We start from the raw sequence: 24,434 nt of genomic DNA on the forward strand, positions 1-24,434 counted from the left end.
ATGGTAGCAAAAAAAAAAAATTACAATTCTGTTAAGTGGCATAAAAGCTATATGCAAACACCAGATTGGATACACCCAATAAAATCAAAAGACCTATCAAAAACACTTTGGAAATACCTAAGTCTGCATGATTAAACAGCTGGGCAAGTAGAGCTATTTGGAATAAAAGGGACTCCTTTGAATGTTCAGTTTGCATCAAAATGGGGAAACAAATGCTCAAGCTCTGGGATATTAACTATAAAATCAAATAAATCAAACCAGAAAACATCTGAGGAATAAAAGGCCAAAAGAATAAAAACAACCTCTCCTAACGCATAGCTAAGGAGGTAGAAAATCAATAGCAACATGCACAGCTTAGCTAAGATACATCACAGTAGCACTCCATGGTTTTCTTTTTGCATCTGTGCTCTCCTTGGATAACATGCCAGAGCTCTAGAGGCACAGGGAAAGTACTATCCTAGCATGAAGTATCAGTAGAAAAAATTAGTTATAAAACAAAGTTGATAAGCAATTAGTAACAAAATGTCAGGCTCAAAAACAACTCACCAGGGTGAAAAGGACTTCCAGGGTAAAATACTACAAATAGTAGCTTAACTATTTCTTGCTTAAAACTCCTGTAGTCTCAGAGGACTTGAATGCAGCATGAGATCAGGTTTTTGAAGGAGTGCAGAGGAGGTCAAAGGAGTTCATTAAACCTCTATGGTGTCCAGTATAATGTTCACAATGAACAAATGGGTAGGAACTATTACAAAGAACAGAAACAGTGAGCTAAGTGTGAACAACTGCAGTGGGCAAGAGGCAAGATGGCTTTTATAAAAGAGGAGTCATGTCTCACACATGTGAAGTTCTTTGGAGGATTTGACTCCACAACCTTTATCCACATACTTGCTGGTTCATATAATTTTCTTGGATCTCCAAAAGACATTTGATAAAGTTCCTTTGCCAAAAGGCCTTTAAAGAAACTAGTCTGACATGGGACAAACAGGAGCCAACACATTGATGCAGGGGAGGGAGCAACTCTTAAGTTTCCCACGTGAAAGTTGCTCATCAGGAGATTTTGGCCTTTGGTTATTACTATCAACATGTCCTTCAATAAAGCCGAAGTCTGCTGCCTCAACATTGCTTAGTGGTCTTGAAAGTAGTAATTAATTGAGAAGTTAGAGCTCAAGTAACTCAAACATGGCCACACAGCAACCAGCAGATTCCTAGCATTCGGTTTCATAGAAGAACAGAGGCAATAACCTCAAACTCGTATTTGGAGTGAAAAGGTTACTTCCAGAGGCTGGAAAGAAAGTGAACCCACTCCAGGGACCCACCAAACCTGTCAGGGTCAGACACAGCCAGGCACACCAGCACCACAGCTGGCTCCCTGCAAGGGCCAGGCCCCGAGGACTACTCCTGCCTGACCCCCGAGGGCCCAGCCTAGCACCATCCTGGAGTCCCAGAGAACAGCCATTAGCAGAGGAATGCAGATGACAGTGTCACACAAGGGACAGGCAGGAATAGGAAGCTCCCCCCAATAAACATGTCCCTCTGGGAAAGGACATGAAAGAACAGGAAGCTTCACACAGCAATGACTCATACACAAAATTACCCACCAGAAAAAGCTCTTTTCATTTTCATGTGAGCCCAACTTCCAATCACAGTCTCCAAGACAGCCAAAAAACAAAATTCAGAACCATTCTTTCCTCTTTATTCACAAATCGTTTAGGATGAGGGAAAAGGCAGAATTGTGATTTATTTTTCCTTTTTTTCTAAAGGAAATTCAAATGTCCTGGGAGAAAAAGGGGGGAGGATCCAGGGAAAAAAGGGTTTTCCGGGTTCATATGAAAAGCACTCAAGTAGCATGAACACAACGATGAAAATCAAATTTTTAAAAAAGTATAACTGGCACCCTTTCGACTTAATATATATATATATAAAAAAAATCTGCTTCTGCCTTCCTTCTTCTGGTCTTTCAGTTATTTATTCACTTCTGTTCTGAAGGCATTTGCTTTGTTTTTCCCCATTTCTTCCATTCTTCTGGTACTAGTGTGTCCTGGAAAGAAAAATCCAAAAAATTAACTCTTCCAGGCAACAAAGCACTTCCTTGCACAGTAAAAGTGTCCCAAGACCCCTCATTCTCTCTCAAAGGAAGCTTGTTGGATAAGCTTCTCAAAGGAAGCTTATCAGAGTGATAAAACCAGTACTGCAATGGAATGGAGGACTGAATTTGAGGAGGATGGAAACGGTCAGACAAAATGAAGGTTAGTTTCTGGTGCAAAAGGGATGAATGAGCCTTGTAAATTACAGAACTGAACAAAAAAGCAGGGCTGAATACAAAATCTGCAGGTACCTTAACCGCTCTTCTACTTTAGAAAGGGCCGATCTACCCATTTGGAATCAGTTGGCCCATGCAAACACAAAGAAAAGATCTTCATGTCCCCAAGAAGATGAAGTGGTCTAATGTGGGCACAGCAGACCCATCTTTTTGGGGTCCTTTTCCTTTCGAAGATGCCAGACACAGGCATAACAATGAATGCTGAGCACCTGACAGTCCAGCCCTAGAAGCTGGTAACAATACAGTCTTAACTGATGTATCTGGGGCATCAGAAAACCCAGCAATAAGGACAAATGCTTGTGACTGCACATGGCAGCAAAACCTAACTTATGGTTTGTGGATAATAAGTTATTTGCAAGATCTTCCAGGATTACTCACAGCCCATGGGGAATTAAGCAGTTAAAATACCAGGCTGAGAAACAGAAAACATGCAAGCTGTTGAGAACACACTCGTGAGGCATTTGGTAACAGGCCACTAAAAACATGAAAACCACTGGCCCAAAGCTATGGTAAAAAGAAGTGTCCAGGGACCAGAACAGCATCAGCAAACACAGCCAGGATGCAGCCAGCATTCATCTACTAGAACAAGTGACAGCCATCTCCCATTCCTCTCCAGTTACTTGTCATGGCTTGTTCTGTGCTCAAATACCTCAAAACACTCCAGGGAGAGAAGAGATAGTAACAGGGTGTTTTTATATGGGACATGATGCCAAATTCTCCATAGGTAATTTTCATGAAACCATCTACCATACTATCTGATCTGCAGACAGAGGCTTATACCACAGTGCACATTGTTTCTGACACACAGCCACCCACACTGGTTTTGTATTGCACCACACTGAGCTCCGTTCAACGCACTGTCTGTGTGCGTGTGCCTGGAGCACTGACTATGAACATGAGAGAAAGCAGACGCTCATGAGATGTACCAGTACAGCACATTGTACAGTGATTTCAGTCTCATCACAGGACTTGTCCCAGATGCTCTCTCCCTTCCCCAAAACAAAACAGTGCACTCAATGAGAAATGAAGCCACACACGCATTCAGAGTTGGGCAGCATGCAGAACGGCAGGCAGTCCTGCCTCCTACGCCACTGTGGATATAGCAAACTGGGACCTTACCTGCTCAGAATGAAAGGAAACAAAGGGCTATGCACTAGTAAATTACAATGGAGACCTATCAGATGATTGTATTGAATGGAGGGAGCTGGCTACTGCTGCTGCCGCTGCCTGAGCCATCATGACCAGTTCAGTCTAACAGGAGGGTGAACCCTGGATTGGGTCATGTTACCAGCTGAAGGAGGTGGTGCTGACCTGGCTCTGCTGCACACAGAGCTCTCGCCACCCCAAGTGAGGACATAATTCAGCAGTCAGAGTGCCTGGCAGCTGAATAACTGGAATACTGCAGATGGGGATAGGGAGTACCAACAGCAGGATGGGAACAGCCCAGATATCAGCCATTTTCATCACGTTCTCTTCCAACCAACATAACTAATAATTTATTTACAGGAACAACACTGCTTAAACTAGGTTTATTTTGTCACCTGATAGCTGCTTGGTGTCCCAGACAGCATATTCACATGTGTACATATTACCAAACTGACTTCAGATGATTAAGGAAATCACACAAAGGCAATTTAGTGTCAGAGGACATGTACTGCTAATATGCAAACCCAGCTGTAGCCAAGGACACCCAAAGACTGATTTAAAGCCCAATAAGTGATGTTGGAAGGAAGCAGCTTCAGCTCAGTATCTTTTTGTACAAGGAGTGAGTGATGAAGTGAAATGAAACAGGCAGCATGCCCAGGAAGGCCAATTCCAAAAAGGCCCTTACTTCTAGAAGAGCTGGTCACTAGCAAAACCCCCTTTTACCGCAGCGTTCTATACTTTGCCAACCTACTGCTCTGCTCTGCAGCGATCCTGCCAAAAGGAGAGAGGAAGAAAGGTTCAGAGAAGATAGTAAGGAGGAAAGCAGCCCTGCTCCAGGAACCAGAGCCAGTGACAGAAATGCAAAAAGCAAAACCAGGCCTTCTGGTAACTTCTGTAAAAAGATGGTTTATACAGTCCCCTTCCCACACCCACCAGCGGTCTCCATAGTGGAACAGCAGCTCTGCCTCAAAGTGCAATCTAGTTAATTATCACTGCACTTCAACATCTGAGACAGGCTAGCAGCGTGTTAACAAAAAGATGTCTTTTTGAACTTTAAAGTAATGTACAAAGGGTTTAACTTTAGCCTAAGGTAGAAGTTTTACTTTCAAATTTGCCATTGTAGTTGCAGCTTCATGTCATTTACAATGAAAAAGCATACAGACACCCCCTGCAGTGTTTTGAAGTAGGAACCAACCACTTGCATTTATGTGCTAACAGAAGCCCTGGTTGAGCAAAGACACTTAGAAGTAAGCTTCATTGTATTCTTTTTCCCCAAATCTGTGTCCTAGGCAATCTGTAATTAATAATGATTTTATCATTACTCTTTAAATTAAAAAGGAAATACTATTAAATGACATAACATAGCCCCATTGGCAACAAAATCCCAGTAGGAACTGTTATGCTAACAAGATAAAGTGCCACAGTGGAGAGGGCTGGACATCCAAGGGAGCAAGGCTTGAGAAAGCTGGGAGGATGGTATTGAAAGGGTTAATTACAATAATCATCCTTCCTGCTACAGCCATGCAAGTAGAGATGTTTTAAAGACAACGAATCAATGCAAACCCCCTGAAAATTATAGTCTTGTGTTTTTTTACAGCTCTTGTCCTGGTTTTAATACAGTGTAATCAAAAAAGCGAGAACCCAGGGATATCTATGCAAATAGGTATGCAAGGATAAACAACTCCAGTGGCTCAAAAAGGGGAAAGTAAGAAAAGCACAGGTTTGATGGCAAAGCAGGTCAGTAAGATCATCTTCAAAGCCAAAAATCATCAGTACAAAAGGGCTAAAACTTAACTCTCACATGTAAACCCCACATGGCAGAAGTGAAGGACAGGGAACAGTTCGACCTCTAATGCACTGTATTGGAAGCTCGGGTCAACAAACTGCCTGCAGGCTGCCTAAGCTACGGCACACTCACGAGGCACTGTGTGGCAGAAGGCATAAGTGTGAAGAATCAGTCCAATGCGAGTACAGAAATGACTGTTGTATCCCTAACATTTACGAGAATTCTCCCTGGTTTTGCCTGCATGTGTTGCCCTTTGTCTGTTGCTGCACACCTCCAATAACCATCTGCTTCCCTTTTCTCTATAATCCCCCTTTAGGTAGGGGAAGACAGCAGTTAAGATACCCCCACCTTACCTTCCTCCTCTTAAAACTTATCTCACAAGCAGAGCTACAGAGGAGTTGGGCCTCTTCTGCATTTACAGTGGCTTTCATTATCTAACAATATTGTAAGGGGCTCAATGTATCATGCAGTACAACAAATTTGTCAGTGAATGGGTTTCCCCCTGTCAAAGTGAACATACTTATACCCTTTGCTTTCTCCATGTGCCTGATTGCTTCAGCAAGTGGCCATGTGGACCATTCTCTCTGAAGGATCAGTTAGCTGTATCTCAGTGGCAGCACCTCAATGCCCTAGCCAGTTCAAGCCCTTATTCTGAAAACAGGCATGAAACTGGGACCGAGCAGCCCATCCCCACACACAAGATCTAAGAACCAAAAGCAGCGTTCATTACTGTATCAGTTACTGACACACGATAGCATCAATGTGATCCCCTCCCCACTGATTTTAAAAGCATCTCCCACCAACTCATCCATCCCTGACTTACCGTTTTACTGCTTTCTGAGCCAGCATCCTATTGCCTGCCAGGAATGTGATGCCACCCAAAATGGCCAAGTACTTCAGAGTCTGGAACATGTTGAGCTGAGTCCAGTAGACATACATGAGTCCCAACATTGCTGTGAAAAAAAGATAGAGCCCATGTCTGAAACTGCATTTTGAAGGCCAAGCATTCATCCTCAGAACTATTGTTATGTTGTACTGCCAGGCCTAAGCATTTGGTTGCTATCTCATCTCTGAAGATCTGAAATGGCAGATCTAAAGTCTATACATTGTTGCCAGGGGAAGAAGGCATCTGGGTCTCCATACTGGAGGAAATGTGACACTGATGGCTCACAACCAATCCTCTTGTGGCAGAATTATGGATATATTATAGACATTAAGGGCTATTAAAAGGAGGAGGATACTCTGGATTTCAATAGAAGACATTAACCTTTGCACATCTGTAGGAGCTTACAGCTTTTTAAAGCTTCCAAGGAAAGTGGCTTGGATTAAGCAACACACTGTCATTTGGGAAACAGCAGATCCAATGTTCTCCCAACCTGCTATGTTTTTGAAATTCTACCAAGACAGTAAATAACTGTGCAACCAAGGGCACAATAAAATTGATGAAAAAAACTGGTCCAGCCAAAGAGCAAGAGCAGCTTTCACAGGAAGAGCTTTAAAGAAAAGATGTAGTCTTTCACTGTAGACAGCAGTCCTACAGGTTTCAATCCCCACAGAAACTCCCTGCTTACAAAGGATAAACATGCAATAAAGACAGTGCGACCTTTGGAAATAAGAAGTTCTATTAAGTACAGATAAATGGTGTGAGAAAGGAGCCCAGATAATGATGGCTGTTATAAGCTGATGGCCAAAACAGGTTTATCACCATATTAACAATCACGAAAAGCAGGAAGACAGATGAAAACAAGAGAACAAATGTTATGCTATTATGTCATTATAGTTAATAGACTGCAAGCCCATTAACCACCAGGGCTCTCATCTGTAACTCCCAGGTGAGAAGGTCAAACAAAGCAGAAAGCCTCTGACACTTACCAGCATGTCCCATGTGAAAAACAATGGTGCTGGGAGCAAAGCTGAAGTTGGAGATGTTGGCACCTATCTTTATCCACTAAAAAGAAAAGAAATAAAACTTGAGTTACAACAGCCTTGTAAACACAAGCTTTTGTTTTAAACTTCAGTATCTTTCAAGCCTGTTTGCTTTAAGTTCTTCAATGAATATAGTGTATTCTCTACAGAAGCACTTGTTTACCACTACAAGAGGACAAAGTAGCAATTTTGCTAAAGACAACACTGTTGAGGTCCTTTAGTGAAAATTTCTCCTGCTGCCTCTGACTGCCCAAATGAAGTTCCTCGATTATCTTTCTTAAACTGATGAGATATGTGGATACTGCTCAAAATCTACATTTTCCAGAAAAATAAACATTGCTATTTCTGTCCAGCTGAATTAATTTCAATTAAAAAGACAAAAAAAGGTAAGGTTCTAGTTTTGGACTCAGCAAAGAACAGCTATAGATACAAGATGTTTGCTCATAAGAACAATTGCAGTTTTTAGAGTAGAAAAGAGAAAGGCATGCAGGATGGGAAACAGGAACAGTAGCAATGAGATTTTTCATTGAAGTGTCATCAACATGCATATTGTGAACTCCAGAGACCAGTGGACATGACTATCTGAATGCCAGCTTTCAGTGAGACTAGCTAATGGGAAATTACTGCCAAGCAAATAAGGGATCAGTTTCATCCTCCAAATAAGGAGTAATTTAACTTGACTAGATGAGATTTTGTATTGCATTAAGTTCAAAACACTGATCTGATGATACAGTGAGTAGCAGTAGATGTTTCAACTACAGACACACAAGTATTAATTATGTCCATAAATGGAAACCAATCTGATAGGATTAAGTAACACAGATTTTGTGATGATATATTAAGTGCAAGGCAGAATCACTGCTTTTTTCCCCGTGGAAGTCTAATGTTAGTTATAACTTAATCTGCCCACTGCTATCCAACATCCCTAGCAGAAGCACACTGGAAAAACCCACCCCACCTACTTCTACTTGGCAGCAGTGTTTTTCTGTTTTGACTATAAACTAAAAAACAGTTTAGGAAAGAGACAATACCAGACCAACACTCTGCACTGACATTTGCTAGCTATGACTCCAGCACTACTGTGCTAGTCATGATTAACCAAGAGTTTTAAATACGAAGTTTAGCTGGCCAACCTCATAAGTGACTTTTGACTGGAGGGGAAAAAATTTCTTCTTCTGTGGCCCAGTTCACTCACCAGAATGAGCAGCAAAAGCAGCGGGGAGAGAATCAATGCTGTGAAAGTGTTAGATACCACAGTGGGAGGCCTCTTCTCAGGTTCCCTGAAGAGGTGCTGCAAACAAACAAAACCAACTTGTAAGTAGGAGTACTCCAACAGAGCAGCTTCTCGGTTCCCCAGAGGACCAGGTACAGCCCTGGTGCTGTTCCCAGATGTTCCTTTGGATGATAAGCATTCCTCTTAAGGCAAAGACTGAGTCTTTAGTGTCTGTTCCAGTCTCTGCACATTTGATCTCCTGCACAGTTAACTTTTCCTTGCACTCACAGAAGCACTTGCTAGTTTGTCATCAGCACCGATGGCTGGAATGAAGCAAGAGAAATCTTCAGAAGCAGAGAGCTTTCTGTGGTGCTTACCTAGTCAAATTTTCATGTTTGAACCTTCTCAGTGACATCAGTTGCTCTCTCACAGGTAGGACACAGCTTATTTATTCATACTCCAGAGGACTGCAACAAATTTCTTTCCATTAAGCTGTAGCTCTGGTCTTCCTTTAACTACATTACTTACACAGTGTTAATTTTTTTTAATGAGATTACTTTTCAAAAATAAATTATGATGAGAACAAATAATACTAGTAGGACTAGTCCCCCATCTCTGCACATAAATTTTGTTTTTGACTGTACCTGGATTTCAGGTTTGGGAACAAAGATGTTCTTGGACTGAACTGTGGATGGTGCATCCTCTTCTGGGAATTTGATCACAACATCAGCCTGAAATGAAATCATGTAGCTTCATGAAGTTTGATGTTAATATATTAAAAGTTTTATAAAACCTATTGCATTACTGTGGCCTATTTCCTTATTTGTCAATCTATGATTGACATGATTTTTAAAGGAAACTAAGGAAAAACCCATCAGATTTTTCAAGAAGCAATTTCTCCTAAACAGAGGCAATAATGCCATTCACCCATCACTAAGAATTGGACTTAATTTCCAGCACAGCAAGCACAGAAAGGCTAAACCTTGAAGTGCTTGCTGTGAAATTAAAATCAAACCCATAAACATTCTGAAGTTTGTTCCACCACATGATGAAATGAATGTTCTTTTCTGTCCTGCTTTGATGTTTGCTTAAAAACTTAAAATGAACAGCAAACCTCAGAGCCCATAAATGGCCAAAAGATTCTGTTTCACTACAAAGAACAAAACATTTGAGCTTTTTTCTTCCACACCTGTACCAAGACCTCCTGTTAGACTGCCAGTAATCTCAAAACCACATCACCACACTTCCAGCTACATACCACATTCCACAGGATTGGATTTTCCAGAGTGGCATCTCCAATTATCAAGTAAAGAGTGTAGGTACCAGAGGCAGAGTCAAATTCAGTCTTTCTTTCAGAAGTATCCAGTTCAAACTTGTATACGTTCTTGCTATCTGGTTCTGCAACAAACACTACCTCCTGGCCAGTCTTTTGGTTGTGAAGTCGGACAAAAGTCTGAAAGGAAAGGTTGTAACACTTCTGGATTATCTCATAGCGCATTTACAAATGCCAGCAAAATGAGAGATTTATCCCCAAATCAAAAAGCACAACATTAACAAAAGTTGGAATATAACCTGGGAGCCTGGGTGTTTAGACCCTTGCAAATCAGCAAAGTTCTATGTCTCTGAGTAACCACATTAGCACAGGACCAAGACCATCCAGTGGCCCGCTTGGGGTACAGGGCAATACAGTGAATGTTACTCAACATGGTATATGCAACAGCACACAACAGGGATGTATACATACATGGTTTTTGTGGGTTTTTTTTCCCCATTTTTTTCTATTTTATACAGAAAACATAGAATTTTAAAGAAAGTCTAAATTCAAGGACTTTTTCAGCAAACAATCTAAATTAAAAAAAGCAGAAGTGTGCTTTTACAGTGCAGGCTACCTGCATGCATTTTGTTAAATAAGACACGGTACCAGAGCCAGAAGAGGCTTCATTTAACATACAGCCAAAATAAATGAACTGAATCCACTTCCCATCTACCAAGACCAGTGATCTTTCACAGTCCATGTCAGAAACATAAGGCTTCTCAAAACGTATCAAATCTTTTCGAGAGCAACTGTGACCTCAGATGCTTCAAGATGGAACATCTCAGTGACACAGCAATGACAAAAATTTGTCCTAACCTGGTGAGGGATGAGTTCAGCTCCACTGTTCATGTCTATCAGCTGGAAGGATAAAGCAAAATTCTGATGGCTGTCAGCAGTGAATGAACCCTTGGCTTTGGCTGGGTAAGCTACCCTAGGAGGAAAAAAACAAACAGAATGGAGGTGATCTTCCAAGAGAATGCCCGGCATTCAAAGAAACCGAGGCATGCAAGCCTGTCTAGCAGTACTGCAGTCTACTCAGCATAGATTAGCTATTTTATCAAAAAGTCAGATGAACTAACATGTCTTTCTCTTCCACCATAAATTTAATGAAAAGAAACGAATGGAATTTTTTTAGCAGGATTTTTGTGAGCTACGTACCTTGCCCGTTTTCAAGTAAAATGGTTGTTTGTTGTAAGGTTCAAAGGAACACCAGAAGGTTTTGCTAATACCACACCCCACATTCCGTTTAACCAAGGCTATGCTACAACCAAAGGTGTGATGGCAGCAGAACAGAAAAAACCAGACACTCAAACTTCAGCATAGGAAGGCTGTATCAACACACACACAGAGTAGCCTCAGTGAGGCTGTGCAACCTAAGTTAAATTCCATACGTTACATTCTAACTGATGTCAGTTAAAAAAACAATTACATTAAGTTCAAGTATACCTAGCAACGGTACAGCCACACCCCCAAATACAGTGTACATGTTGCTTTAGAGCATCTCTACCAGAGCCCAATAATGCCAGAAACATTAACACAATTCTTTTAACTTGCTTTCGCTATGGAGAGGTGCCAACAAAGGAACAGAAGACTCAGGTTGCCTGGCTTCTGTTAGTACTTATTTCAGCATTAAGGAAAATCACCTATAAAAATAATCAGTATTCTCCCAATGAACTTACAGGTTTAAGAGAAACAGCATGTGTATAACTGTAGTTATTCCAATACAAGATTCCTCTCGTTTAGCTGAATTAGGTAAAGCTCAGAAGACCTCCAGTCTAGAGCCAGAGTTGCCCATTAAAGGATCACACACTGAATTGTTTTACCTGGTTGTTTTTGGCGCAATGCTCTGATCTTTATCCACGATAGAAAGATCTACATTAGTAATCCCAACTTCTGTGGAAACTTTTACTTTCAGCTGCAACAAAACACAACAGAAAATTACTCAGAGCACTTTATATATACTAATTGTGGTCAAGTTCACTGCAGAAGCTTTAGCTCTTCTGCCCCCTTCCCCAAAGACGGTCTTACACTAAGCCAAAGACAGAACCTAACCTGAACAGAAGAATCTACCGCAATTTACCTTCTGGCAAAGCTCCTGCATCATTCATTACCCCTAACCCATCCCCTTTCTCCCTGCACAATTAGCCAGCTCTGAAGACACCACCTTCTCAGTCATGCTGGAGTTAGCTGCCCTTTGGAAAATTGTTTTTAATGAAACAGTCCAACTATCCAGATCCAACTAGTTTTCCTTTTGAACTAGCAGAAACTAGCTATTAAAGATTACATCACATACAATACAACTTAAAACTGCATGTGCACATGTACTTCTGCTTACTGGATAGCAATGTGAGATGAGAGAGGTCTCCAGACAGCAACCAATTACGCCTTTGTTGGCTCCTAAAGTCTAACAGGTTTCTGCTGATTTTATTACCAGCAGGCAAAAGCCAAAGCATTCCTCCAGACCTGCACTTTGTTCAGCAAGCTTTCCTTCAGAGTCACAGCATTTATCCCTTAGCATAGGGCAGCCAATAAAGCCCTGTCATTTATCACACTCCTTTGCACTAAAGGCAGTATAAAGCCTAAGCAGAGAAATTACTTCCTGCCCTCTCCCCAGTACCAAACCACAGACCATCTAGGCAGTGAACCTCAGTGCGTTTGACTGATTTCAGTCCCCCTCTCAAACATAAGCAGTTACTGCAGTCTGTAGTTTTTAATTAGCACATTTGTTCTCACAGCTTACAAATGCTCCCCTGGGGAATTAAAGTTTCATTGCCAAGATATTTTTCATCATATACTACAATTTGTTATTACAGGTTTGCTCATGTGAACCAGCCCCACACCCTCACTCTGAAAAATAATTCACAGGGAACCTGTGGAAAAAATATGTAAAAACATAAACCAAACTATTCAGGTCAGACTTCAAACACAACAATTCTGGCAGTTCCCTTACAACAAAAAGTGTAATTTAAGATAGAGGTTACCCCTGAAAATGGATCCATTAACATGTAGACTATTCAGGCTAACTTTAGTAAAGCTTTAGTTTGTTCCAAGATGGGAGTAAAGGAAGATGGACCAATGAAATATTAATTTTAAAAAAGTTAAGTGAAGGCAACTCAGAGCTGCTGCACACAGCCCCTCCAACTGAACAGTACACAAACATCTCTGAAATATTTTAATGCCAGGAAATGTAGTCTCTGCCGGAGTAATAACCCACTGGTTTAGCTCATTACTGTCAAAATGATGGTGCATTAAGGACAATTAATGCTAATAACAGTAAGGAAAAAAAGCAGTTCCCCCAGCAGTCCTCCCCCGTAACAATGCGTCTTATTAGAAGCAGTTCACACAAAGCCACCACAGCATTAATACATTCCTACTGGTACCTCTGTGTGCCAGCAGTGAGCTTAAGCAGGACCAATCAATCCCCTTTTGACACTCCTAAGTGCCATTACTACTACAATGACAACATCAATTTGATACACAGTGTAAAGGTCAGCAGTTGTAAATAAGCGCCTTCCCCCACTCCAAGCCGACTATGTTGGAAGACTTTAAAAGCTAATCTTTTCCTTAAATATGCGATTGAGGGCAAAAACTAACCCTGGGAATAGACATCATTGAAGAAGAACATTCTCAGCTGTTGACATTGGGGGTGACTACATGAATAGTCAGAGATCACATTCTTCTCACTGTAACAAACGTGAGGAAAGTAAAACTCTGAGTGTTTATATACAACTCTTCTTTAGAAACATGTGGTGTAACAGCTTTTGCCACCAAAAAGGGCATATGTATGCATGAAATGAAGACTTCATTTGCATTTGCTTTGGTCACTGTCTCTCCACTACAAAAGCATCACCGTATACACAGTTAGGAGATGCCAAAAGACACCTTTGACTTTTTTTAAAGCTCTAGAGCTTATACAAATGCTCTGCTTCCATACATCAGGCAATCATCAGATAACTGCTCGCCAAGCCTTGAGGTTTAGAGACTCAAATCTTGAATGTTTTGAAGAACTAACATTCTTAGCAACTGTTTTTGCATAGCTGCTTTGGGCTGCCATATAAATACCTCCACTGTTAGCCTTTGTTCATATGCTGTCAGATCAGCATCTAAGTGATAAATCAGTTTTGAAATTTACATGAATCTCTTTTGATCATATATTAATATGGTTACTGGTCATAATCCTGAGTCAAAATCCAATGCATTACAGAAAAACATGGGATAAAAAAAGCCATACGACATCCTTAACAGGTATAAATAAAAAGCTGTTTCAGTGAATAGGCACAGAATTAAAATGCCATCAAAAAGCATACCCACCTCAACTTTGTTAGCAATAAATCGCTTATCTCCATCAACACTGATAGAAAAATCATAATATCCACTTGCAGGTTTTGCATTCATGAAGTTCAGCTCAAAGACGTCTCTATAACAGAAAAAGCAAGGTGCTAAGTATCCTCTAGGATACTAACAGCAACCTACAAATAGGTCACATCTTGCTACCAAGAAGTCTCCAAATATGCTATATTAAGCAGGCAAACAGACAAATGCAGCACAAAACTAACATTGCTAAGTGCAGCAGGAAAAGAATTCTTCAAAGCTCCCCTGAAGTCAGGAGAACATTGCAATTTCCCACTCCCAATCAAAAGAAAAAGCAACAGAAATTCACCATCACTACCAAATGTGCTCAGTCACCTGTTACCAACAAAACGCAACTACAGCATTTTGAGTTTTCAATCATACAAACATTTCTCTGGTGGAAGAACACATAAGGAAAATAAGTCCAACACTGTTTAAGTAACACCTGTTTGCCTTACAAACTGTAAAAATAAGATTTCTTACCCTGACAGAGCAAATTCTCTCTGTTGAAGGACAGTGGCTTTGGTAGATGCAGACTTGGCATAGTCGAGCTTTACAGAAGCTTGAGTCAGTGGCTGGGACATAACATTGGTCACTTGTAGCTACAAGAAAAAAATCAAGAATTTCCATGAAACCATTTGTCCCAGAAGGAATGTGGGAGCACAGACAACTCACTACCCCTCTGTATTATACACACAGAATTCTCCCCGGCCCACCATCCCAGATTCACCTATTTCTTTCTAACATAATTGGGAAAGCTAAACTTGTAATCAGCAGAGCTGACTTCCACAGTGCCTTCTCAAGGTAGTGTCTGGTAAGCAGAGGTTCCAAAGAATCACTTCATAAAAGCCCTAAACCCCCAGATCTACTGGAACCCGAGTCCTGGAGCTAAAAATGAAAGACATCACCTTGCACATTCAGTCATCCCAGACCTACAATACTAAAGACTGAGCCAAGAGATGAGTTAAGATTTGGGGCTAAGGACTCACCCTGAGTATGGGCTGATGGTGAGACACAGCTGCAGGCCCATCGGGGACAATAATGACAGGCAAGTGGTAGCGGTTCTGGGATAAAGAACCTGCAGCACAAGCAACACTGAAGGCCTCTGAGAGTGTCTCAAAGTTTTTCTTGCTAAAAATTGCATTAATCAACTGGATAATTTGATCCTGAAAGAGGAAAAGCAAATCACATACAAGCACCAGCAGCTTACCACAACATTGCAGACTGGCTCAGTATAATGTTATTAATAAAAACACCATTCATAAAGACTGTTTAATTTCCCACTTGCTTTAAAAATAACTCAAGTTATGAGGTAACCCAAAATTAACTACTTTTTGAATGTCACATTAGCATTCTTATTCTTGGCTGGGAGGTTCCAACCACAATTGCTGTAATTGTGCTGAAAACTTCCAAAAACGGAATTTGGATCTATCTCTTCAAACTACATGTTTCAGAATGGAAGATGCCATCAGCTCGACTATCCAGACTGCGTGCAGCTGCAAAAAGATAATTTCGCTCCAGGAGCCATACAACTGTCTTCATACAGTGGAGAAGGACTAGGCTACATGTCCTGGCTACCTGCCAGGCTGGGAAGGCCACAGAGTGGTGATGCAAAGCATCCTAATGGCTCTGGAAGGAGCCAGTCTGGGCCCATGCAGGCTTATCCCCTTAGGCTCAGCAGTGTCCTCAAGCTAAGAGGATTAGCTTTAAAGCAGTACCACCAGGAGCACAGAGCCAGGTCTGGCTCTGGGATGTGCCAAAGCTAATCTGTCCTCTCCAAAGTAGGAGTGGGACCACATCCCCCAGCTGTTTTTGCAGTCTGACTTTGTAGGGTTAGTGCATCTGTGCCACACTTCGCAGGGTATGCCATATTATTCAGATTCTTCCATCACTCCCTGCTAGTCTGGAAAACAGAGGGATTGGTTACCTGTACTTTGATCCAAGCAAAGAATTGTGGGCTAAATTCTGATTAGAAATTAGAATAATCAAAGACAATCCCAAATAAAGCAACAGGCATACAATTTAGTAACCTACAAAGCACACTTTTAAATGAAGCCCACTGCATATCAAATTTTCACCCTCCTACTTGTATTAATGAGCACCAATGTACACCAGAACTAGAGAAAGCATCCAGACAGATGCCACAGAACTCCCGCATAGTGCAAATCCTGCAGTGTTTTTCTTTCATATGGAGGGCATGGCATAGCTCCAGACCCTAATCAGCAACTGACACTCTCATTTAAATTGTGGGGAAAAACAAGGGAGCTATTTTTTCAAATACTACATGTTAATTTTAAAAGAAAGTTTTGTGGCATTCTGGAGGCACTCTCACCATTCACAAGAGATAAAGCTTTAAGCCCCAACAATAGCACTTCTGACAGCGCAATTCTGAAACAACACTAAACAATTTTCCTTAATTGGTCTTTTTTTTAAACATCATTTGGACGCTGACAGTTTGAATTGTGTGTAGCAGAATCACCACCTCAAAAATGACATCAAAATTACTTCGCATTAGTCAGTTTGGCAGCAGCATGGAAGAGAGCCAGGAATGAACTCAGATGCCTTACACTGGCTTCTGTCTCAACCCTGCCACTTTGGCTTGTGCTTTAGGGAGCTGCCATTCTCAATCAAAAGTACATCTAACTCAGTTAACTTGTGGAGAAAAATTACTAAGTGGATAGCTTGCAGTAATGATTTCTAGCTTAATCAAGCTCAAAAGGAATTTCCAACAGTCTTTCATTTTAGACAACAAGTTTTTGTATCTGGATTCCTGCAGGCATATGGTACTAATATTGTCTCCCTTTTGGGCACCCCAGACTAGGGTGCCTGCATTTCCTCACAGGTAAATAACATTTGCAAAACACTTTGAAATGCTGGAAAGTGCTAGACAAGTGCCAAATGCCAGAACAAACTCTGAAACAAGAGGGTTTTTAAACAGCTAGTCTTGATAAAGAAAACGAGACCTCACTTGCAATTTCCTTCTGTACACTTGAAAAAGAAAAAAACAAACCAAATTCAGCCTGTGATCTTGAAGGTGGAATTTCCTTCTAGATTCTGTTACTTCACATTCCCTCTGAGATGTGCCTTTTCACTGAGTGTGCTCATTTTTCACAGTAAAAATTCTACCCAGTTATACCGGCATCTTGCACTGCACAACAGGGACTAGGCAGATCCTTTTTGTGAGCTACAGTGTGGAAGGGAGGAAAAGGCAGATACAGACCTCCTTCATTGCTGGCTCCGTACCCACATGGTCCGACAGCTTATAGGCAGCAGCAACAAACAGTGCAGTCGTCTCAATTCCTTCTTCAAACTGCAGATAAACTCCACCCAAGTCATCCAGGCGAGCAACAAGATCCTGACAGAAAGAGTTATTAAAATTTAAATTACATTCTAGTAGATCCACAGAAGTTAACCCTATTGTTAAACTTGTTCTCAAGACTATCTGTCTGGGATCACTGACATATTTTGCAATAGTCATTTAGAAACAGGAAGAAAAGGAAACCTTCAGCCTTTAGTGGATTTAATTATATTTAAAAGTCATGACTTCCTGTGTTTCAGTCCACTGTGAAACAGTTAAAAGTCCAGAAGAAATACTTGCTTAAAAGGAAGAGCCAAGCCAACCCACACCATGCAGGCAAGGAATTAGCCAGGTTGGTTTTTCATTTTGTGTTTCACATTAATACATCTTTCAGTACTACAGAGGTCTAACAAATTCCTGAATAATTAGAGAGCATAGCATGTTCCTACCTCTATCTCCTCAACAATGCCACTTAGATCTGCCTGCTGGGACAAGTAAGATGCCGTCTCCAAAGCCTGGATGGTTCTTAAACAAGAACAAACAAAACCAAACAATTGTATGATTTTTCCTTCCTTAAAAGCCAAACATCATTCAAATCAAAGCAACTACAGTTTCTATTCTGAACGAAGTGCAAAACAGGTGTTACTGCATTCAGTTGACTCAAGACAATGAATCTGAAGTGATTCAGTGGAAACTTAGAATTCATTACGGGACGCCACTTTAGCTTCATCAGCTCTGCAATAAACTCATAGATTCAAAGGCAGTGAAGAAACCAAACTTTGATCCCTGCACAGCACAGATCCCCACACTTGCTAGTGAGGTTTCCAGGAATCCATTTTTTTCATTAATAAAGCACATTTTAAAGTTTCCCTTTTTTCCCCAGCTTTTAAGGAAAGCTCTGTTCTCTCATTTCACAGTCAAATTACTTAATTCTTTGGTGATAAATGCCAAGATTCCTTCTGCTTACTGGCACTTTTTTTCCACCTCACAGTACAGGCATGCCAACGTACAAAAGACAGGGCTGAGGAAGAGCATCAAGTCTACTGCAACCATAAATGACACAGAACCATGGCTGGGTATTAAGTCAAAAAATTGTTGTGAATCTTTTTAAAAGAGGAGGCTTCTTTGGGATACGTCCTCTTTACTGACCATTATTCTTGACTAAACTGAATACATAAGCTCCTTTGCAAAATCACACAGAAAATAGCCCCAAACCACATTTTTCATTCCCCCAGAGGGACAATAATGAACTGAACAAATACACCAAATGAAAACACAGCACCTACTCTACTACATCTATATTATAAAAATTAAGTGTTAAAATACCCTTTACTCCAAAATCCAACTGCCTAGAGGATAAACATGCAATAGTGAATCATTTCCGTCTGAAAGACTTACGCCAGCACATTTTCTTCTTTGCTAAGACGAGCAGTAAGAGCACTAAGTGCTTCCTGAGATGCTAAAGGAAGGCCAAAGCCACTCAAGGCCCCAACAGCATGGAAGATCTGGGTGACTGAGGAATCCTCACTGACAGCTGCAAGCAGCAGCTCCCTGGTCTCATTTGAAATGGTAACCTGCAGAAGAACACAGGGAACACGTTGATTCACACTTGAAAAAACAAGGCCTTCTAGTCACCAATTTCTTCCTGGAGCAACACACTCAATCAGTGAACTACTATAAGCTTCTGGGAAAAAGCCCTTTATCATTCATTACCTTTTAGTTTAAACAATTAAATCCCCAAGTTTTGCTGTCAACTATCAATTAGTCAGGATAATCCACAATTCAGATTTATCCTGGTAACCTGCTACTGCTTTTCATCTGGCATCACATCATTGTGCAGCAGCTGGTGGTACTGATGAAAAATGGGGCTTGGATAACCCACCCACAATTCAGCAAGGGTGACCTGCATTTGTATCATTGCAGCATTTCAACACACAGTTTACATCCAGTTTATCATCCACCCAAAGAGTTTTTAATTGACACAGCTGCTGTGAATTCTATTAAAATGTGCTGGTTCCTTTTTTCTTAGCCACCAATGTTTAATCAAGAAATAAACCCTCAGAATTACTCTGACCAAATACTTGCTTTATATCATTACACTTTACCTTGTATAGAGTACTCCCAGACACTTCGCAAGTTATTTACCCAAGACACAACAGAGTACAACCCACTAAAAGTAGAAGTTATGCGTAAAATAAAACCAAGAAAAAGATAAAGGTAAATACTTCCTTGGTAACATCTGTCTTCAGAGCTCAGGGCTCCAAACTCACCTCACAGCCAGACAGGACCCGGATGGACTGTGCAGCATAGAAAAGAGAATCAACACTGCTGGAGTCCACGTGCGATTTGATGAAATTGCATGCAGCCTGTGAAGAAAGAGAAGTTAACTTACAGTAACAGTCTTGACTTAAGCCACCGAGAGGAGATTTAAATGACACTCTAGGACAATTTCATGTACACTGCTATACACTTTTGTACTGAAAAAAGGCAAACGAAACCCCTAGTAATATTTGCAATGCCGCAAGAGCCTAGAACCCCCCCAGGTCCTACTCTGCTAAATGCTGCACAGAAACAAAGGCAGTTCCTGCTAAGAGAGATAAATGATTTTCACAAACTCTACTGCAACCAGAATTCATATTTAAATTGAGTATAATTATAAAACCTACCAAAATAAAAGTCCCATAGGTATATTTAGTAGGGAAAATCTCCCAGGATAGAGAACAGATGAACAGAAATTCTGTGGGCTGGCTTCCTTCCCAACTGTGTATCACACATAATCATTAATGGATGCAGAATATAGAATTTCAAAGCATACAGGAAGAAAAGTTGGGTAAGCAGCTACAGTATGAAGGCAAACAATAAGACTGCTCATTAATCTGTAGCCAGCTTATTATTAACTGACAACTAGATAGATGGATCATTAAGATTTCATTTTAATCAGAAAATAACCAAGAATTTAACTGCTCATACATAATTTTGAGTATGTAGAACATAGGCCTTTACAAGTAGGACAGGATTTTCAGGCTACAGTTAACCTAGGAATACTGATATATGTTCAAGTGTTACACCTAGCTATTATTTTTACTACCTCTACCTTTTAAATAGTCTCACCCCACAAAGAAGTACACCGTCCAGAAAAAAGTCTCATCACAAACCTCAAGGAACAAATAAATAATTACTGTTTACCTGCAGAAGCAAAGGTTGTATTATCATTGCCAAAACTAGGAACTATTAAAAAACCCAGCCACACTGACATAAACAAAAGCAGCAATTCTCAGCCTAGCCTGCAGATGACCAGCAAGGTGTGCAGTGTGGTGAACCGCAACGTCTTCAGGAGCCTCACACTTACGAGTTTGCGGTGCAAACACACAACACTCAAAGAAAAACGAAGTCCAAATGGTTTAGAACCACTGAACTAGCTGAATTTACGAGGAAAGAACAAACTTATGTTTACAGCTTAGGCGCACAGGTAAGCATGCACATGCATGTAAGCAGGCATGCCTACGTAAGCAGGTTGTTACAAGGACAACCTGCAACATTTAAACTAGAAACACTTAAAGACATGAAGAGGCAGTAAGCATCGTGTTGATACCACAAGCCTTTGTTTCTAGTCTGCACAGAAGGGAACATATTTTATATACAAAAATAGCAAGAGCATGTGACCTGGCTGAATTTGGTGTCAGAACTGAAACGAAATAATGAGAGTCCTATTTAACAGGATAGCAAAGCAAACATGGCACAGGTGGAAATCTTTTTCAGAAAACAGTGAAACAAATTGATAGCTACAGTAATATCACAACAGACTATGGAGAAGCGAGCCCTGAAACCGCCATTTAGAGGCAGTAAGCGTGAGAAAGCCCAGACAAAGATGCAATTTATTCAACTAGCACACCCGACGGATTGTCAGTAATTACCAGGGATTTGCTACGATACTCGCTAAGAACATAACACACGTGTGCTTTACATTTTCCTCACGGCCCTGTCAAAGCAGAGCTGGCTAGATAAACTCCTTATGCCTCATCTTTTGCTGCTGGGCTGCCCCTAGAGCTCCTCAACCCAGCAAAGCACCCTCGTGCGGAGCCGCACGGCACCGGGCGGGCAGGGCAGCCGGCGGAGCGCGGGCTGGGGGCGGGGGGAGAGGCAGCACCGGCGGCCCCTCAACCGCTCACCTTTTCGTCCGCTACCCGCGCCCCCAGGCTGCCGAGGCCCACGATGGAGTAGAAGGCGGCCTGCAGGTCGGCGAAGGGCCGCTCCAGCGCCGCCCTCAGCCGGGCCAGGTCGCGGGCGGTGAGGCGGTGGCTGGGGGCCAGGGCCTGGGCACCGGCGAGGAGGAGGAGGAGGCTGAGGGCCGCCGTCAGACGCGGCCGCGGGCCTGCGGAGAGACAAGCGAGTTACCCCGCGGCCCTTCCCCGCGGTACCGAGGGTCGCGCCCGCCGCCTCGCCCTCCCCACCGCGACCCGCGCCCCACCCGGCGCCGCCATGATGCCGCCCGCCGCCTGGGCCACGCCGCCGCTTCCGCCCCGCGCCCCGCCCCACACCATCGCACCCGCACCACGGGGGAGGCGGGAGGGACGGCGTATTTTGCGAAGGGGCCTCAGCCCCACGGACGCCCGCTACGGGCACTGCGAAACTGTGGAGAAGAGCAGACCGCGGGGTGGGGGGGTGGGAGGCGGGATGGGACCGGGCAGCAGCGGGGCTGCCAGAGAAGCGGCAACGTCGACTCCCCTGGGCGGCGGGAGTGGTACGGGCCTCCCGGCGGCCCTCGGCGGCGGGCGGGGGCGGCCCCTGGCGAGGATGTGGGTTGCGCTGATTGGCCAAGCCACCCGCGGCGCTCAGCGCGCCTTGGCGCCTTAAAGGGGAAGCGGCGTAAAGGCGCGCCGGGTTTTGGGGTACGGCCATGCCTTGCCTTGCCTTGCCTTGCCTTGCCTTGCCTTGCCTTGCCTTGCCTTGCCATGCAGCGCAGCATGCGAGGCTTCAGGAAGAGCGTTTGCAAGTGAACAAGCAAATCTGTGCAACACCAACGCCATGCCATGCCATGCCATGCCGCGTTATGTTATGTGGTGTGTTATGTTATGCCATGGCATTTTATATCATGCTGTGCACTGCCGTGCCAAGCAGTGCCACGCCATGGCATGCGGTGTCACACCATGTCACGGTGTACAATGCAGCGCCACACCACACCATGGCGTGCCATGCGTCGTCCTGCCACGCTGCCTCGTGTTGCACCGTGCCATGCTGCGCCATGCCGTGCCTTGCCATGCCGTACCTGCTGTGCTGTACCGTGCCATGGGCTCTGCAGTGCTGTGTCGTGCCATGGCAGCCCACACCTTCAGGAGCTCCCCACGCCACTGACCTGAGAGCCCCAGCGCACCATTTCCCTGTGTCCCACCAGCTCCGTGGGGCTCAGCATCTTTCCTGCAGCTGTGGTGGGAAGGTGCTTACACGCCTGAGGGAAGGGCAGTGGTCTCCTGGGGCATCAGCAAACCCCCAAAGACCTTGGGACTCACCAGAAGAGCCACTGAGAAATGCAGGGCTGCCAATAAATCCAAGATGCAGTTACCTCTGCCACCCTCGAGTGACTGGCAGGGGGTATTAGCCTCTCCCGTCACCCCCTGCAGTAACCTCCTGCTCTTAATTACAGCTGACCCCCACAGCCAGCTTCTGGCAAAGCCACCAGCTCCTCGGCTGCTGCTTGCCAAAAAGCTTTCTCTTGCCAGCAAAGCAGGGGCAGAAAGGGCAGTGCCCTGCTGCATGCTTCCCTGGGGTGGGGGTGGGCAACCTCTGACAGCCTGGAGCGGGTATTTCTCCTGAGCTTCATCGGTGAGACCCCGGGACCAGTGCCATCGTTCCTGGCGCGGGGCTGGGGGCGAGGGAGGGAGCTCCCCGAGGCAGCAGCGAGGCTTCAGGAAGGGTGTTTGCAAGTGAACAAGCAAATCTGTGCAATGCTGCTCGCTCAGAGTCCTTGATGGAGGCGTGCAAGGTTTAAGGGATCATTTCAGCAATCCCTGCTTTAGGGGAGCCTTATTTTCCATCTTTTAATTTCTCCCCCCCCTTGTTTTTCCCTAAGTACTAAGTAAAAAAAGAGGCAAAAAAAGCAAGTGTAAGTTTAAGACCCAGCTTTGCCATGCAAAAACCAAACCTCTCAGTTAACCAAGCTGGATTCGCCTCAGGAATAAATAGCCCCATCAATTTGCCCCATGTTGATTATTTCAGGTGACTCTTGGGAGCGGCCACGGCCACGCTATCGGGGACCCCACGCTCCTGCAGCGAAGCAACGCACACATCAATGTGCAAAATGGCTTCTTCCCCACAAGCCCCTGGGGATGGGCAGGTAGGCCTCCGGGTCCCTGTCCCATGCTCAGCTGTCCCACGGGAGACACAGCAAGCTGTGTGTGACAGACACCCATCCCACTGCTCATTGCCCTTCTGGAAGGCCCCAAAATTTGGGGAAAAGGGCTGTGCTTCCTCCTGCAGAGGGCACTGGGAACTTGTGCTTTTTGCTTTCTGGGGAAGATCCCCTGGAGCTGGTGCAACTCCCACTTCCACACCCATCCCGCCGCCCCTCCGCCTCTGCTGTCCCCGGGTTTTGAGGCGTTTAGTGTAACGTGGACAGGGCTCTTGGCCTCACTGGGGGAAATCAAGGAGCCGCGGAGCTGCTTCATGTGGAAAGCCACTGCCAAGAAGGCAGCCTGCTCCCCGCTCTGCCTAGATGCCCTTGGTTCTCCCTCTGTGCTGGAGCCGTGACGTGATGTTGGCTCCTCTTTGGGTGACACCAAGGTGTGGTTGAGATGGCTTTGCTGGTGGTTTATAAAGCCCAGCCAAGACATGCTGCCCATCAGCTCTGTTTCCACAGCGCTGAACCACCAATCTCACCTAAATCCCCCAATTATTTAGCCTGAACATGTTTGACTGCCTCAACACGGGAGATGCTCATGGCATGGATGGGTACCTGTATGAGGATACAGGCACCCATCCGTCATGGATGGGCATGATGAGATGAGGATACAGGCACCCATCTGTGCCCTTGAGCATCTCCCACGCTGAGGCTGCTCCCTTGCACTGGGTTACTCCTCTCCCATT

General features: G+C 43.5%; 1 protein-coding gene across 2 annotated transcripts; it reads right to left on the reverse strand.

Annotated features, from left to right (window-relative positions):
• Positions 1-1,671: 1,671 nt before the first annotated feature.
• RPN2 (ribophorin II) lies at positions 1,672-21,935 on the reverse strand. Of its 2 annotated transcripts, XM_052789365.1 has the most exons (18): positions 21,823-21,935; positions 21,524-21,726; positions 19,625-19,720; positions 18,753-18,928; positions 17,804-17,879; positions 17,277-17,411; positions 15,046-15,222; positions 14,540-14,658; positions 14,018-14,123; positions 11,530-11,621; positions 10,523-10,637; positions 9,650-9,844; positions 9,036-9,122; positions 8,374-8,469; positions 7,125-7,200; positions 6,076-6,205; positions 4,152-4,237; positions 1,672-2,038 (listed from the first exon to the last, which is right to left on the reverse strand). In XM_052789365.1, exons 1-17 carry the CDS (start codon positions 21,893-21,895, stop codon positions 4,186-4,188), a joined length of 2,004 nt encoding a protein of 667 aa, XP_052645325.1. In that variant the 5' UTR covers positions 21,896-21,935; the 3' UTR covers positions 1,672-2,038; positions 4,152-4,185. The 2 variants fall into 2 exon arrangements, with proteins under 2 accessions (XP_052645325.1, XP_052645334.1); XM_052789374.1 differs by lacking the exon at positions 4,152-4,237.
• Between the last annotated feature and the right edge of the window lie 2,499 nt (positions 21,936-24,434).

This window comes from Harpia harpyja, chromosome 1 (genome assembly GCF_026419915.1).
Source record: "Harpia harpyja isolate bHarHar1 chromosome 1, bHarHar1 primary haplotype, whole genome shotgun sequence".
Lineage (NCBI taxonomy): Eukaryota > Metazoa > Chordata > Aves > Accipitriformes > Accipitridae > Harpia > Harpia harpyja.

Bases quoted from the DNA above. Each gene is read 5' to 3' on its own strand.
- RPN2 (XM_052789365.1), bottom strand. From the start codon at position 21,895: ATGGTGTGGGGCGGGGCGCGGGGCGGAAGCGGCGGCGTGGCCCAGGCG. The intron at 9,845-10,522 runs GTTAGGACAAAT...CTTTCCTTTCAG, and splicing joins CTGAACTCATCCCTCACCAG to ACTTTTGTCCGACTTCACAA. The intron at 9,123-9,649 runs GTATGTAGCTGG...ATTTCATTTCAG, and splicing joins ATCCAATCCTGTGGAATGTG to GCTGATGTTGTGATCAAATT.